General features: G+C 43.2%; 2 protein-coding genes across 5 annotated transcripts; one reads left to right on the top strand and one right to left on the bottom strand.

Moving 5' to 3' along the window:
• Positions 1-41: 41 nt before the first annotated feature.
• On the bottom strand, positions 42-3,266 carry iah1 (isoamyl acetate hydrolyzing esterase 1 (putative)). Its single transcript, XM_071327169.1, has 6 exons — positions 3,049-3,266; positions 2,878-2,930; positions 1,264-1,415; positions 955-1,116; positions 649-770; positions 42-348 (listed from the first exon to the last, which is right to left on the bottom strand). The coding sequence occupies exons 1-6, from the start codon at positions 3,109-3,111 to the stop codon at positions 181-183; spliced, it is 720 nt and encodes a 239-aa protein (XP_071183270.1). The 5' UTR covers positions 3,112-3,266; the 3' UTR covers positions 42-180.
• Positions 2,790-16,004, top strand: itgb1bp1 (integrin beta 1 binding protein 1). Of its 4 annotated transcripts, none has more exons than XM_071327173.1 (7): positions 2,790-2,950; positions 8,705-8,833; positions 9,695-9,773; positions 10,111-10,244; positions 13,640-13,732; positions 13,910-14,059; positions 15,343-16,004. In XM_071327173.1, the coding sequence occupies exons 2-7, from the start codon at positions 8,762-8,764 to the stop codon at positions 15,412-15,414; spliced, it is 600 nt and encodes a 199-aa protein (XP_071183274.1). In that variant the 5' UTR covers positions 2,790-2,950; positions 8,705-8,761; the 3' UTR covers positions 15,415-16,004. The 4 variants fall into 4 exon arrangements, with proteins under 4 accessions (XP_071183274.1, XP_071183271.1, XP_071183272.1 ...); XM_071327170.1 differs by lacking the exon at positions 2,790-2,950 and adding an exon at positions 7,843-8,128 and having other exon boundaries at positions 8,630-8,833; XM_071327171.1 differs by lacking the exon at positions 2,790-2,950 and adding an exon at positions 7,888-8,128.
• Positions 16,005-16,338: the final 334 nt, after the last annotated feature.

Below are 16,338 nucleotides of genomic sequence, written 5' to 3'. Positions count from 1 at the left end.
ACACCGACCTCAAGAAATTTAAAAAGAACATTTAAAACATGTCATATCATGGTTTCATTTATTTCAGTCTTATGGAATGAGGACTGAGTGTCATCCCATTACCGTAGCCGACCAGTGGACATAACTGTGTGGAAGGGTGGACCTGAGGCTTCATCTCTCACTCAGCCTGAGGGCCGTCAGTCACAGTAGACCGCTCTCTGGCTGTTTAGGGTCTACGTCACCCCAGTAAGGCAGGATGAAGGGCAACTCCTCCACCCTGCTCTTCAACAGCGTCCACAGATGCTGTGACACAAACTGGTTCCCCTTCTCAGAGAGATGGAGCCCGTCTGAGAGGTAGCTTGTGAAGTCCTGCGGGAAAGAGCAAATTGTTTTCAATTACTGACATATTGATACTGCACTATGTTTGCTGATAAAGTTACATAGCTACTACCAAAAATCACTAAATTAGTGTTACATGACTAGAGTTAAGGCCGGAGTTCAATCCGATAGTGCCTTGTCAGCAATGTACTTTTCAAAGGCAATGTTCCCGCCGAGGTTCATCATATACGCTTGCTTATGTTGGGCTCGATCGAAAATGACCTTGAAATGGTGCATTGTCCAAAAAGCTGAGCAACATCAAAATGACAAGTATTCCATTGGTTGTCTCACCTGTCCATCTTTCTGCATGAGAGTCCAGAGGTCCAGCACGTCTGCCCCACACTGACCTGCAGCCTGCACACAGGCCTGGGCATACTGGCCAGCCACAGAGTTGAGACGGTTCAGAGCACTACCTGAAAACGGGAGAGAACAGACATATAGAAGCCAAATAGAACTACAGCACCACAAACACTACAGCATTCAAGTCCTCAAAATGAAATAATCTGTTTGAGGCCATCAGGCCAATGTTATGTGATTGCTCAGGAGCAAGAATTAGGACTTGTCTTCAGTGTATCTGGTGGGTGTGTGTTCCTTAACCTTTCAGGACACACTCCTTCTCCCAGGCTGGCTCATGCAGAGGTGGAGGAGTGATGAAGATGACCTTGTCTGCAGACACACCCACAGACACTATGTGTTTGACAATGTCCTTCAGGTTCTCGGAGTACTCCTGCAATGGGATGTGCTGCTGTGGGTTCTTATCTAAAGAAAGAATGAGACAATATCAGATCTCCTAATATTGGCAAGAGCAGTGTTCGTCAATCCTGGTTCTAAGGAACACAAAGGGTGTGCAGGGTTTTGTGCCCGCCCAGCACTTGGCTAGAGAGTAACAGGTTGCACTTTCCCTACCTTCTAAAGCACAGTCGTTGGCACCAAAGAAGACCGTGACAGCAGCTATGTGGTTGCTTGAAGCACTTTCCTTGGAGATGAGGCAAGGCAAGACAATCTTTGCCCACCTGGAGTTGTAGCCTGACAACCCTCTGTTCACAACGTCACATTTTCTAGTGGACAAAAGTGACATTGTTTGATCAATTTAGCACACATCAAAAGGCATTACTACAGTATATCCTACCCTATTCTCAGAGCAGGAAGTTGCCCCTAACCACTGATACAGGGTTTATATCAGTGGTGGTTGGTGCCGTTTAAAGATGAGGATGATTATTTGTTTTATGAGCACGGCCTTATTTCTATTACAGCATATTGGATGACTCATTCATATGCCATTCACCCAGTTCAATGTAACATCAATAGGTTTAGGCTACTACATGATACTAACATTTTCCCTATACCCATCATGAGGTTGCTACAACCTAGCCTATGAATTTACAACGTAGGTGCACAGGTCGAGAGAATTTTGAGTAATCAAGGTGACAGACAGTGACACGTTCAATACAGCCCCACTCTTGCCTGCATCTAGCTGATCTAGGGTGTAATTATTATTCCAACAATTGTAAATGAGAGTTTCTATAAGACAAATGTGGGTATGGTTATCCCTGTTTAGTGCAACAGAATCGGCGCAATGAATACACCCCTGATCACACGCAAACACAGTTCACTTTCATACCAGACACATACAAACAGCTCGTTGTATATATATAATTCCTTCTTGCATCTATCTACATGCTCTCCTCCTCTCACCTTTCCCATTCACTTGTGGACTTCAGTGCACAACACATCAGCAGTCTGTGACCATTATTAAAATACATAAATGCTTTGCTCCATGAAGTAATCCATCTCGATCAACGAGAGAACATTTGAAATAGACAAGATGGCAGTGTACACAATTTAGGATTACTTCATGGAGCAAAACATTTATTTAAGTAACTGAGCATTTTACAAATTCAAACGAACCACCTGCCACGAACCACATTTTAGAAGATACATGTTTGGCAGAATCGAGATCGATGATAACATTGCCAAGTTAAGGTTAGTGGTAAATGAGCTGTGCTTCACCAAACAGTACCTATCCTGTAACGGTTAATGGAGAATCACATTTTCCCGTTATAAATCTGTAGCTAGTTCAGACATAGAGAACTGATACTGTATACTGGTTGTTGGGGTGTGATTGATATGGGGGGGGGGGGTCCGTGAGTGGCTTTTTACAATTTGAATGGTTCCTTGTGTTCAACGGGAGGAAGAAGTTTGGTCCAAATGTTATGTACCATAGCTATTGAATATCATGTGAATCCTGTCAATTAAAAGGGAACATTTGGGTGCAATCAATTAGCTTAATTTCTCATAGATCAAATTAAATGTCAACAAAATAGTGTTGCAGGAATGCTAATCTTATGTTTCTAACTACAGAAACCATTTCTGAACAATCTGTGATGGGGAGGTGTCATGGGCTTCCTGAAATGACATGGAACGACTATGGGCAAACTGCCATCCCTATGAAAAGCATGTAGGAATGGTGCGTGCAACTATTTAAAAGTATTCCATGTGCGCAAACGTAAAATGACTCACCTGGCTAGTTGATTTGCAATTTCGGAACCCCATCCATTAGGTTGGAATGAAAACTGAAACAAATCAACAAAAAGTGAGTAGTAAACTGTCAAGTTGCTAGCTAGCAAACTAATCCAATTTGTAAATGGACGAAACCCTGCAAACAAATCGTTTCTGAATGAGAACATTTACCTGTGTGATTGAGTCGCCAAATAAAATGACTTTAGGCCAAATTATGCTCTTGATTTCGGACATTGCTAGCTAGTACAAATGTTGAGCCGAGAGCTAACTTTATACTTTCAGATTTAGAAATGAAAGCAGTGCTGACTGAATGATAGAAGTTCGCATGATAAATTGCGCCATCTACCGTGTGGAGGTGGAAGGTGAAAATAATAATGGCAGAGTGCAATAATTTGACAAGTTGTCGCCTTTTTGTTGTTTATTTCACTATTTTGATGAATGACATACATTTCTTTACTGTAAAAATAAATAAATAACCTTTCATAATGACATAAAACAAGTTCACAATAAGTTTTCAAACAACATTCCAAACATAGATACAGAACCATGATATACAGGAAACACCAACCTAAAGCGTCTTAGTAGCGCGTTGGGTCACCACGAGCCAGGCCAACTTCAATGCACCTTGGCATAGATTCTACAAGTGTCTCGAACTCTATTGGAGGGATGTAACACCATTATTCCACAGGAAATTCCTTCATTTGTTGTTTTGTTTATGGCGGTGGAAAACACTGTCTCAGGCACCACTCCAGAATCTCCCATAAGTGGTCAATTGGGTTGAGATCAGATGACCGAGACAGCCATGGCATATGGTTTGTATAGTTTTCATGCTCATCAAACCACTCGTGCCTTGTGGATGGGGGCCTTGTCATCCTATGGGGGCATAGCCATGGTAGTCAAAATAATGGCCTGCCCCGCATTTTTATACATGACCCTAAGCACGATGGGGTGTTAATTGATTAATTAACTCAGCAACCACACCTGCTTGCTTTCAGTTCACTATCACTGATAATACTGGTGATCAAACACTATTTGGCTGTTTCTATACCCAATATATATCAACAGATTTTTTTTCTACAAAATGTCCAAACAGATCAGTGCATTTGAGCCATGCATCTCAGTGCTTAGTTACAGAATGCAGTGAACTTTACAGTGGTCACACATCTTTAATAGTGTAACCAGATCCAGACAACCACTGCTGTCCCTCAAGTAGTCTATCCATTCTAGAAGTATCAGTGAGAGTATGGGGGGAGTAGGATGACGTTTCCCCTGGACTTCCGTTCTTCATTTCCCCCCTAATGATTAATGTAGATTTCGGGCGGTAAGATTAAACAACTATCAGGCACGGGGGTTGGAGGTCTGGGGAGGAACAGACAACTGCTTCAGGGAGCTGCAGGATGACCCCTGACCTTTCAGGGGTTGTTTGACCCAATTATGTATGTCTCTGGTTGTACCCCTCATATGACAGGGTTGAGGGCGTCGTAGAGACGCTGCACTGCCAGGTCCATCATCTCCTTCAGAGAGTCGTCCTCTGTACTTTTGTCTTCATACAACACTGTCCTGGTTTCCAGGCAGATGTATGCAGTCTTACCTTCCACTGTCACCGTTAGGTTTTTACCATCTTTGAAATCCACATAGTCCTCCCCAAACATGTCTTGTAGCATGACCTTCAGTCTGTTCTGGTAAAACTCCATGTCCACCATTGTATATTTTTGAGTCTCCGTGACTCTTAAAAAAAATGTTTAGTCACGTAACAATACATTACAAGGCCTTTCAATGAAAAGAAGACACGAAGCATGGCAGAGACCTTCTTTAAAATAGCTGTGCGTACCTGTTTGTGTGATAGTTTCAATACAATAAAACTGTATTTAATTCCCCTCAGGGACAATTAAGAAAGGCAAGTGAATACTGGTAAAGGTCAAAGTCAATGGCCACACCTTTCTAAGCTTTAGGGTCGGACTGGACTTCCAACACAACAGTAGTGACTGCATCAGTGTGCATGTCATTCAACGGGTTGGCAATAAACTAGTGGACTACAGAGAAACATGGATGCAAACATTCCAGTTTCTCAACAATCTCAGACACCCTGAAGCATTGCCTGATGTGAACATCATTGTGTCATGTTCATTAGGGCACATGACAGGAAACGTCAGTCAAGACTAGGTAGCCCCTCCCTGTTTCAGTCCATTCTCTTCCGTTTGGTGCTGAAGGAACAAGACCCAGACCCATGCTCGCCTCCAGCGTCACCCATGCCTGCCTCATGCACCAGTGTGATGTTCTTGAAGGTCTTTTCTGTAGCTTCCAAATCCTCAACATCCCCAATGAGGTTTCTCAGCTGACCCACTAGCACAGAGTAGGGTCTAGTGAATGGGATGACCTGGGTCTGTTTCACTGTGCTCATGGCCAGGTCTGTGTAGTCTAGGGAATATTTTATTTTACCTTTATTTAAATAGGCAAGTCAGTTAAGAACAAATTCTTATTTTCAATGACTGCCTAGGAAGAGTACGCAGAGTACGACCCTGCCTCACACAGGAAGCGGTGCAGGTCCTAATCCAGGCACTTGTCATCTCCCGTCTGGATTACTGCAACTCGCTGTTGGCTGGGCTCCCTGCCTGTGCCATTAAACCCCTACAACTCATCCAGAACGCCGCAGCCCGTCTGGTGTTCAACCTTCCCAAGTTCTCTCACGTCACCCCGCTCCTCCGCTCTCTCCACTGGCTTCCAGTTGAAGCTCGCATCCGCTACAAGACCATGGTGCTTGCCTACGGAGCTGTGAGCGGAACGGCACCTCCGTACCTTCAGGCTCTGATCAGGCCCTACACCCAAACAAGGGCACTGCGTTCATCCACCTCTGGCCTGCTCGCCTCCCTACCTCTGAGGAAGTACAGTTCCCGCTCAGCCCAGTCAAAACTGTTCGCTGCTCTGGCACCCCAATGGTGGAACAAACTCCCTCACGACGCCAGGTCAGCGGAGTCAATCACCACCTTCCGGAGACACCTGAAACCCCACCTCTTCAAGGAATACCTAGGATAGGATAAAGTAATCCTTCTAACCCCCCCCCCCCCCCCTTAAAGAGTTAGATGCACTATTGTAAAGTGGTTGTTCCACTGGATATCATAAGGTGAATGCACCAATTTGTAAGTCGCTCTGGATAAGAGCGTCTGCTAAATTACTTAAATGTAAATGTAAATGTAGGAACAGTGGGTTAACTGCCTTGTTCAGGGGCAGAACGACAGATTTGTACCTTGTCAGCCTGGGGATTCGATCTTGCAACCTTTCGGTTACAAGTCCAATGCTCTAACCACTAGGCTACCTATGGATGCAGTCAGAAGAACCAGGCTCCATTGCGGGAACAACGTGAGAACAATAGCCTGTTAACGACGCTACAGTGCATTATTACCTTGTTCGGCTAGGCTAAAGCAGAAACATGCTGGCAGCCAGGAGAAAAGACCGTATGACTTAGCCATACATGCTAAGTCATGGCCAAGGTCCCCTCCACACGGTAGCCTGCGATGAGGACTCTGTTCCTCTTGCCGGTGCACCACCTCTCAAAACAGCTCCCTGGACAGGCCGCGCTGCATCATACCTGGAGACACCATCACCACACCGGGGTCTATGTTGTCAAGGTGGTGCATACTCCGGAGAGACCGAGTGGGGACGAAAAGTCAGAGACAGGGAATGCTCAAGTCTGGGACCTAGCTTCATCATTGAGAGCGGTTTTAATTGGTGTCTCCCACGCTAATCTCCCAGACATATTGATCCATATATGGAATATGGACATAACGACCATATGAGACAGCGGGCTTCCCTGCTCACTATGTCATGGGCCGTGTTACAGAAGCGAGCCTCACACACCTCCATTTTTTTTCTTGGACGCGAGTGCCGTATGTGGACGAGAGAGAGAGAAATGTTTGAACCCATCTGCCAATGTGTAAAGGACATACTATCACGTGCTTACTGACTATTGGTTACATAATATGATGAGAATGTCAGGTTTGACACTGGGGACTTCGACAACCATTAGATGTCTGTCCTCCTGGCGAGAGAATACAGCTAGGGAGAGAGAGAGTTGTTGTTGAATAATTCATCCCCAACACAGAGGAATGTCATTATGATTACCAGAGACAGGCATTAGAATAGAATATATGTAACACAATAACAATATCACATCATACAGTATATTGTGTACAGTTGTTCACTTCAGAGGAAACCTAAACACAAATGAAGAAGTTCAATCGTCACAATACTTCAATCCACTCCCTACCTTAGCTCCAGCAATCTCGATCATGACTGCACCAGGGACGTGCCCGGCGTGGTAGCTGGGCGAACCCCCCATTCAGCGCCCGCACCCGGGGCCGATAGTGCCGACTCCGGCAAGATGTCGCCCGTACCTAAATCGGCTACTGATTTGTATTAGTCTATAAATAAATCTCTTTGCCAAAATGTGTAATCTCTCCCATGTCTTATTCGACTAGGATTTTTAAAAGTGTAAGGATAATAATTCAGCCATAGTTGTTTGACTCTAGCCACAAAATTAAGGAAATTAGAAGGGGGGGTTCTGGCAGGGGGGTGATTTTCGGCACAACACTGGTAGCTCTTCTCTGTGAGTTTCCGATATATCTGCTTTACGTTTTACAGCCATGCTGCATAAGTAACCTATTCTAGTGGTACGTTCATAGCAGTAGTACAGGACTTGGATAATGATGATGTTCTCCGTTGAGTTTTCCCTCCAGACGTATGTTTGTATGAACTTCCGTCTGGCGCACACATGTCGTCAAAATAAGACCGAAGAACACTCAAGCCATCTTTTTAGTTCCGACATAATTACACAATTTGCTCATCTTAGAAAACTTTTTCATATTTTGATTGATAGATACTGAATATACATTGGTTTAGAACTTTTAGATTTGGCGCTCAATTCAATCACTGTTTAAAAAGCAACATCACACCGTAGACTCGTGTTTGTGGCAGCTGAAACAAAAGTATCAATTAATGTTCATACTTTGTTACAATGTTGCACTGTAGGTGAGCGGTCGCGTTATTTGTTACAAAGTAACAAAGTTGACAATATTGATACAAATATAACTAAGTTGCGTCCCCTTTAATGTGGTGTTGGGTGGAACTGCAGAGGAAGTGAAGTGTCTATGCGAGTCGCACTCTCGCCTACACAGAAAGAGCCACAGCCCTGCTCCTTTGATGAACAACACCCCCAAACAGACCTAAACTGGCTTAGAACAAGTTTCAAACTGAGGTATGCCCTGTGTGTTTGTGCGTAGTGCTCCCGTTTGCCATTTTCTGTAAAAATACACGATAATTTCAACCTTTTTGAGCGTGAGCGGATACGTCGATAAGGGTGTGGGTGGGGTAAATTGTTTATCATAGCAACGGGTTTCCGTTACACGGGGCATTCATTGACAAAGTTCGGGACAATGGACTTTCATTGAGTGCCAGCCGACTCCAGACACCATTTGCAGGGACGCGCGTGTGTCAGCCTGTTGATTCTTAATAAGTTGAAGAAAGCTCTTGAATTGTGACGGTGGGAGTGGTAGTGTGCATGACTTGAATATTATGCATTCACTGTGTGGCAGCTGTTAGTCTCTTAATGTCACACAATATTTATGTATGGCATTTCATTTCAAAACGATATTTCAAAATTATTTTTGTTTCGGAGGTAAATATAACTTTTCTTTGTAATATATGTCTCACCTTCACAACTGATGGAAGGGTTCATGTCATTCTCTATTGTCTGTAGACCACAAGCCAATTCACATGGATTGCCCTGTGTAGTGCTGGGACCATCACAACAAAATCTCCTTGTCTTCACCAGACAGTGGTGTCTGCAAGGGAGCTGGGGGCTGGTGGAGTGTTGGCGTCATGGTGAAGAATGTTCCGGAAGGTCAAAAAGCGTCACAGCAGCAGCAGCTCCCAAAGCAGTGAGATCAGTACCAAGAGCAAGGTGGGCCGTTATACATTACATTACAGACTACACTGTTGTGGTCTACATTCCAAACCCAGAAAATGTGGATCTTCCCTCGTCCCTTGATGCCCTCTAGTTGATCTGAAGAGGATAGATGTAATCAGTATGGTGGAAGCTCCACATAGTCCTCCAATAGGGAGCTTCCCTTGTGTTGTGTACACCTGTCTACATAGTCTCTGGGGGGGGGGGGTTTGGTACTGGAGATGCTAGTTGTCCTTGGTAAATAATTTACCATGGAGGCAACAGGGTACAGTCTTAGAATACAAAAGCAGCCGCAGTCATAAAATACTGGAGGCAGACAGACAGACAGACGGACATACAGTCAGGCAGACGGACGGACAGGTTAGACCGATTATAACCTCATTAGAAGATCCCTCACATCTGACAGTGGCTTTTATTCATGTTAAAAGAGAGCTCTGTCTGGACAAAGTAATCATGTCTCATACGAGATGCCTTCCCATGTGGTGAATAACAAACAAGTGCAAAGATGGTTGAGCCAAAGGGGCGGAATTGATCGGATGGAGAAATGACTCTTTATTACCACTTACTGCGCAGCTGTCCTCTCTGATTACATTGCTGATGGGTACATGACTCAGTTTATTAAGAAGGTCTTGCATGCTGTCAAGGACTCCTGAATTGACGTCTGCTTGAGTTATTTTCAATTTTTTTCACTTAAACTCTATTCATTAGTGGTTGGAGTATGTGTTTCTTTCTTTCTCATACACAAATATTGCAGCAGAAACCATGACCTCTGCGATTTGGTCAACGTTTCAGCCGATCATGTAACATTTCTCAAGACAATATGATGAGATGGTGTGCTTTTCTCTCTCCTCTCTTTAGTCAGTAGACTCCAGTTTGGGAGGTCTCTCCAGGTCCAGTACTGTAGCTAGCCTCGACACAGACTCGACCAAGAGCTCAGGTAAGAAAACCTACAACCATGGCCACATCTCAATTCTCTGAAATGACCTCGGCTAGTTTCCTCATCTCCTTTCCTTCCTATTCACTAACAGTCAGATGAAGGGGTCGGAAAGGTTCCAACAATATTGCCTGTACATGTCAAGTCCTTTCAGATCTGGCTCTTGTGCATTGTAGGGCATGCAACAAAATATTTCAAGATGTTTTGCGATGGATGACTAAAATGTGTGTCTTATTGGTAGTCCCTCCCTGTTTCACTTCATTTTCTTCCGTTTGATGCCTAATGAACACCTTCATGACCCAGTGGTAATGCCGACTGATGATTGAACTGTGAACTTTAGGTAACAGTGCTGCGTCAGAGACGTGTGCTGAGTTCAGGGTGAAGTATGTCGGAGCCATAGAGAAGCTGCCGTTTGAGATGAGTAAGACCCTGCAGGAGCCTCTGGAACTCATCAACTACATAGATGCAGCCCAGGTAAGAAAAACCTGGAAACACCTTCAAATCTGGGATGTAAAGTATGGGCCCATCAGAATTAGAGGTCATCGGAATGGCCGATAAATTAGGGCCGATTTCAAGTTTTCATAACAATCGGTAATCAAAATTTTTGGACACCGATTATGGCCAATTACATTGCATTCCACGAGGAGACTGCGTGGCAGGCTGACTACCTGTTATGCGAGTGCAGCAAGGAGCCAAGGTAAGGTGCTAGCTAGCATTAAACGTATCTTATAAAAAACAATCAATCTTAACATAATCACTATTTAACTACACATGGATGATGATATTACTAGTTTATCTAGCTTGTCCTGCGTTGCATATAATCGATGTGGTGCCTGTTCATTTATCATTGAATCACAGCCTACTTCGCCAAACGGGTGTTTTAACAAGCGCATTCGCCAAAAAAGCACTGTCGTTGCACCAATGTACCTAACCATAAACATCAATGCCTTTCTTAAAATCAATACACAAGTATATATTTTTAAACCTGCATATTTAGTTAATATTGCCTGCTAACATGAACTTCTTTTAACTAAGGAAATTGTGTCACTTCTCTTGCGTTCTGTGCAAGCAAAGTCAGGGTATAAGCAGCAGTTTGGGCCGCCTGGATCGTTGCCAACTGTGTGAAGACCATTTCTTACTAACAAAGACTGTAATTAATTTGCCAGAATTGTACATAATTATGACATAACATTGAAGGTTGTGCAATGTAACAGCAATATTTAGACTTAGGGATGCCACCCGTTAGATCAAATACGTAACGGTTCCGTATTTCACTGAAAGAATAAACGGTTTGTTTTCGAAATGATAGTTTCCGGATTTGACCATATTAATGACCTAAGGCTCGTATTTCTGTGTCATTATATTATAATTAAGTATATGATTTGATAGAGCAGTCTGACTGAGCGGTGGTAGGCAGCAGCAGGCTTGTAAGCATTCATTCAAACAGCACTTTCCTGCATTTGCCAGCAGCTCTTCACTGCGCTTCAAGCATTGCGCTGTTTATGACTTCAAGCCTATCAACTTCTGAGATTAGGCTGGCAATACTAAAGTACCTATTAGAACATCCAATAGTCAAAGGTATATGAAATACAAGTGGTATAGAGAGAAATAGTCCTATAATAACTACAACCTAAAACTTTTTAACTGGGAATATTGAAGACTTTAAAGGAAAAGGAACCACCAGCTTTCATATGTTTTGAGCAAGGAACTTAAACGTTAGCTTTTTTACACGGCACATATTGCACTTTTACTTTCTTCTCCAACACTTTGATTTTGCATTATTTAAACATGTTTCATTATTTATTTGAGACTACATTGATTTTATTGATGTAATATATTAAGTTAAAATAAGTGTTTATCCAGTATTGTTGTAATTGTCATTATTACAAATATATATATATAAAAAGCCGATACCGATTTAATCGGACGATTTTTATATATATACAGTGGGGAGAACAAGTATTTGATACACTGCCGATTTTGCAGGTTTTCCTACTTACAAAGCATGTAGAGGTCTGTAATTTTTATCATAGGTACACTTCAACTATGAGAGACGGAATCTAAAACAAAAATCCAGAAAATCACATTGTATGATTTTTAAGTAATTAATTTGCATTTTATTGCATGACATAAGTATTTGATACATCAGAAAAGCAGAACTTAATATTTGGTACAGAAACCTTTGTTTGCAATTACAGAGATCATACGTTTCCTGTAGTTCTTGACTAGGTTTGCACACACTGCAGCAGGGATTTTGGCCCACTCCTCCCTACAGATCTTCTCCAGATCCTTCAGGTTTCGGGTCTGTCGCTGGGCAATACGGACTTTCAGCTCCCTCCAAAGATTTTCTATTGGGTTCAGGTCTGGAGACTGGCTAGGCCACTCCAGGACCTTGAGATGCTTCTTACGGAGCCACTCCTTAGTTGCCATGGCTGTGTGCTTCGTGTCGTTGTCATGCTGGAAGACCCAGCCACGACCCATCTTCAATGCTCTTACTGAGGGAAGGAGGTTGTTGGCCAAGATCTCGCGATACATGGCCCCATCCATCCTCCCCTCAATACGGTGCAGTCGTCCTGTCCCCTTTGCAGAAAAGCATCCCCAAAGAATGATGTTTCCACCTCCATGCTTCACGGTTGGGATGGTGTTCTTGGGGTTGTACTCATACTTCTTCTTCCTCCAAACACGGCGAGTGGAGTTAGACCAAAAAGCTCTATTTTTGTCTCATCAGACCACATGACCTTCTCCCATTCCTCCTCTGGATCATCCAGATGGTCATTGGCAAACTTCAGACAGGCCTGGACATGCACTGGCTTAAGCAGGGGGACCTTGCGTGCGCTGCAGGATTTTAATCCATGACGGCGTAGTGTGTTACTAATGGTTTTCTTTGAGACTGTGGTCCCAGCTCTCTTCAGGTCATTGACCAGGTCCTGCCGTGTAGTTCTGGGCTGATCCCTCACCTTCCTCATGATCATTGATGCCCCACGAGGTGAAATCTTGCATGGAGCCCCAGACCGAGGGTGATTGACCGTCATCTTGAACTTCTTCCATTTTCTAATAATTGCGCCAACAGTTGTTTCCTTCTCACCAAGCTGCTTGCCTATTGTCCTGTAGCCCATCCCAGCCTTGTGCAGGTCTACAATTTTATCCCTGATGTCCTTACACAGCTCTCTGGTCTTGGCCATTGTGGAGAGGTTGGAATCTGTTTGATTGAGTGTGTGGACAGGTGTTTTTTATACAGGTAACGAGTTCAAACAGGTGCAGTTAATACAGGTAATGAGTGGAGAACAGGAGGGCTTCTTAAAGAAAAACTAACAGGTCTGTGAGAGCCGGAATTCTTACTGGTTGGTAGGTGATCAAATACTTATGTCATGCAATAAAATGCAAATTAATTATTTAAAAATCATACAATGTGATTTTCTGGATTTTTGTTTTAGATTCCGTCTCTCACAGTTGAAGTGTACCTATGATAAAAATTACAGACCTCTACATGCTTTGTAAGTAGGAAAACCTGCAAAATCGGCAGTGTATCAAATACTTGTTCTCCCCACTGTATATATATATATATATATATAAAAATCGTCCGATTAATCGGTATCGACTTTTTTGGTCCTCCAATAATCGGTATCAGTATCGGCGTTGAAAAATCATAATCGGTCAACCTCTAATCAGAATGCAGTACTATACATACAGGTTCTATGCAGTGCAGTGGAGACCAATTCATTACTGTATAATCACTCAATTTGATGATGGTGATTGATTATGGTGATGTAGATTCATGTTGGAGTGGTGTGAGGCAGAGGCAGTCTCTTTTTCCTCTTTAACAAGTCACTCTATATGTACAAAGAGTATCTGTCGTGTTCCTTCCATAGCAAGATGGAAAGCTGCCGTTTGTGCCTGGAGATGAGGAGATGGTACTGGGAGTGTCCAAGTATGGAGTCAAAGTGGCCTCCATGGATCAATGTGTGAGTGATTCAATTTCCATGTTTATAAATGCTCTCGTGTCACAAAAGTTTCTACTGAACCTTGACCTTTCTAGTTGGAACAAGTTGTTGCACCGTTTCCCGCTCTACATGATTGTCTGTCTCTCTGCTGTTATAATGATGTTAGTAATGTGTATTATTGTTGTGGTTCCTGTATAGGATGTTCTGCACCGCCACCCTCTCTATCTGATAATGAGGATGCTCTGTTATGATGACGGCCTGGGGGCTGGGAAGAACCTGCTGGCTCTCAAGACCACCGATGCCAAGCAGCAGGACTGCAGCATCTGGGTGTACCAGTGCAGCAGCGCGGTGAGTGTGTGTTGAAAGTATAGGGAGCGTTACTTCATTCACCACGAACAGCGATCAGCGTTTACTCACCTATTCCACCCCCCCCCCCCCCTCCCCACTACACAACTGACTAGCACTGTCTCATATTGATAAATCTCACAGCAATATTCTGGGTTCCACACAAACTGGTGCTCTCTAGCTTGTTATCATACCGCAGTTTGTGGCAAACTCAAGGCAATGCAAGATAATTGTTTATCGTGTGTGCGACAGCTTTCCTGTCTTGACCCCTCATCCATTCATAAGAATAGCAGCAGACTGAGGAAGCAGGCCTCAATGGCTCAGACAGACAAGTCTCTTTCACAATGGAATCCAGAAAGAACAAAATCCTGTCCTCAAATATTTACATCAAAAGGTGCAAAGTTATGGGCAGAGACACAAAACATCCACATCAAATTAAATATTTTTCTTGATGAAATAACATGGAAACCAACCACTTTTTATGCAGTATTAATTTACCATCCTTACAAACCACTTAATGTAAATGTATATCACTGTATTGAACATAGGCTGGTCATCTAGGTTTGTACCTGTAGACTTTCCGGCACCATGAAGAAAAACAATGTACAATACAGTAATTGAGTACATTGAGACATCAAGTGATGATGTGGCTCAGTTGGTAGAGCAATGCGCTTGCAACGCTAGGGTTGTGGGTTCGATTCCCATGGGGGACCAGTACGAAAAAGTATGAAAATGTGTGCACTCACTACTGTAAGTTCCTCTGGATAAGATAATCTACTAAAATGTAAAAAGACCATTTCAGTTTTCACACAGAAATAAGTTGCACTTGCAAAGTATTTCAAGAAAGTGGAAAACATATATCAAGCAAGTATTTTATATTCCACAAGTATTATCAGGTGAACTGTTTTGTACAGATAATTATCCGATTCAAGTTAGAAATGCTGGTAAACCCTCAAATACATTTAGTAAAAAAAAAGCACAAAAGTTCTAGTCCTATATTAGCAGACCATTATAGACGGCTTCAGCCCGGGACCAAAAATTATATTTTGTGGGAAAAAATTGCAGCACCCCCACCCCCCATGCTAATGATTGCACAAGATAGACAGACAGGCAAAGTATAGAGATCGAATGTGATTTGAAAAAACTTGAACCAACTGTCACTGGTTTAAAACATAGAGGTAGTGGTGTTTATTTAATTTAGAATAAGCTTTTATTTACCAGCCCTCCCCACACTGTGTGTTTCATAACAAGTCGTTTTCCTTTCTTCTCTCCCCATCTCTGTGCAGGAACAAGCCCAGGCCATCTGCAAGGTGCTGTCTGCCTCATTCGACTGCGTGCTGACATCAGAGAAGTCCTGAAAGGTAGTCGCCCTGAGGGACAGGACTATCCTCACGTGGGCGCAGCACCATGACCAATCGGGAGCCTGGAAACCATAGTTTACAGCAGGGTCACAACTTACCCAGCATGCTTTGCAACACCTCTCACACACCACCTACAGACCACACACACCATCCACCTGTCAGGTGACCATCATGAGTACGGCTATTTGTATTGTTTTAAGCTAACTTAATCTTATTTAATGTAAATACATTAGAAAGTACAGGGGCCTCATGTCTGTACTTGGGAAGGAAGTGGCTGTTTGCTATCTAGGTTTCAAATAATATTGACTCCCTTTATAAAAGGGGGAAAGTGGTAACCGTGGTACGTCGCAGTCAATATTTCCACCATGGATGGAGGAATAGACCTAGACCATTACAAATATGCTGTAGACCCCCCTTCTCCTCTATCCCTCTCTCTTACTCCTTCTCTCCCCTATACAAACCAAAGGGATGGTATCAATACGTGTGTTTGTGCCTCTCCATACCACTCCTCCTATACTCCCCTTGGTCCAGATGGGATTGGATCAGTTAAAATGGTACAATAAAGGAAAGGAATTTGAATGAATCAAGCAACCTTTTTTTTTTTTTTTGATCCCCTGCTGTTTTGTCCTTTAAGCAGGTCAGTTCCGGTAGCTAGGCTGTCCAGTATTCCCGTCATTCTCAGAATGACTTATGGGATGCCTGCTTCCTCCCCAACTCTGTGGGATAGGAGTCCTACATCCTCCATGTTGATGAAGCATCCAGCCTGGCTGTGTATCTGTGTCTGAAGAAATTACCTTGAGGGACCAAATGACCCTGTCATTCGGTGTTATAGTCAGATCAAAGGAGATACTGTATACACATACCGGCACCAACATTACAGAGCTAGTTCACTCTCCCTAGATCACGATTCAATCTGATTGC

The sequence above is a fragment of the Salvelinus alpinus genome, chromosome 9, assembly GCF_045679555.1.
Source record: "Salvelinus alpinus chromosome 9, SLU_Salpinus.1, whole genome shotgun sequence".
Taxonomy (NCBI): Eukaryota; Metazoa; Chordata; class Actinopteri; order Salmoniformes; family Salmonidae; genus Salvelinus; species Salvelinus alpinus.
Note: the sequence above shows the minus strand (reverse complement) of the source record. Positions and strands in the feature narration are given on the sequence as shown.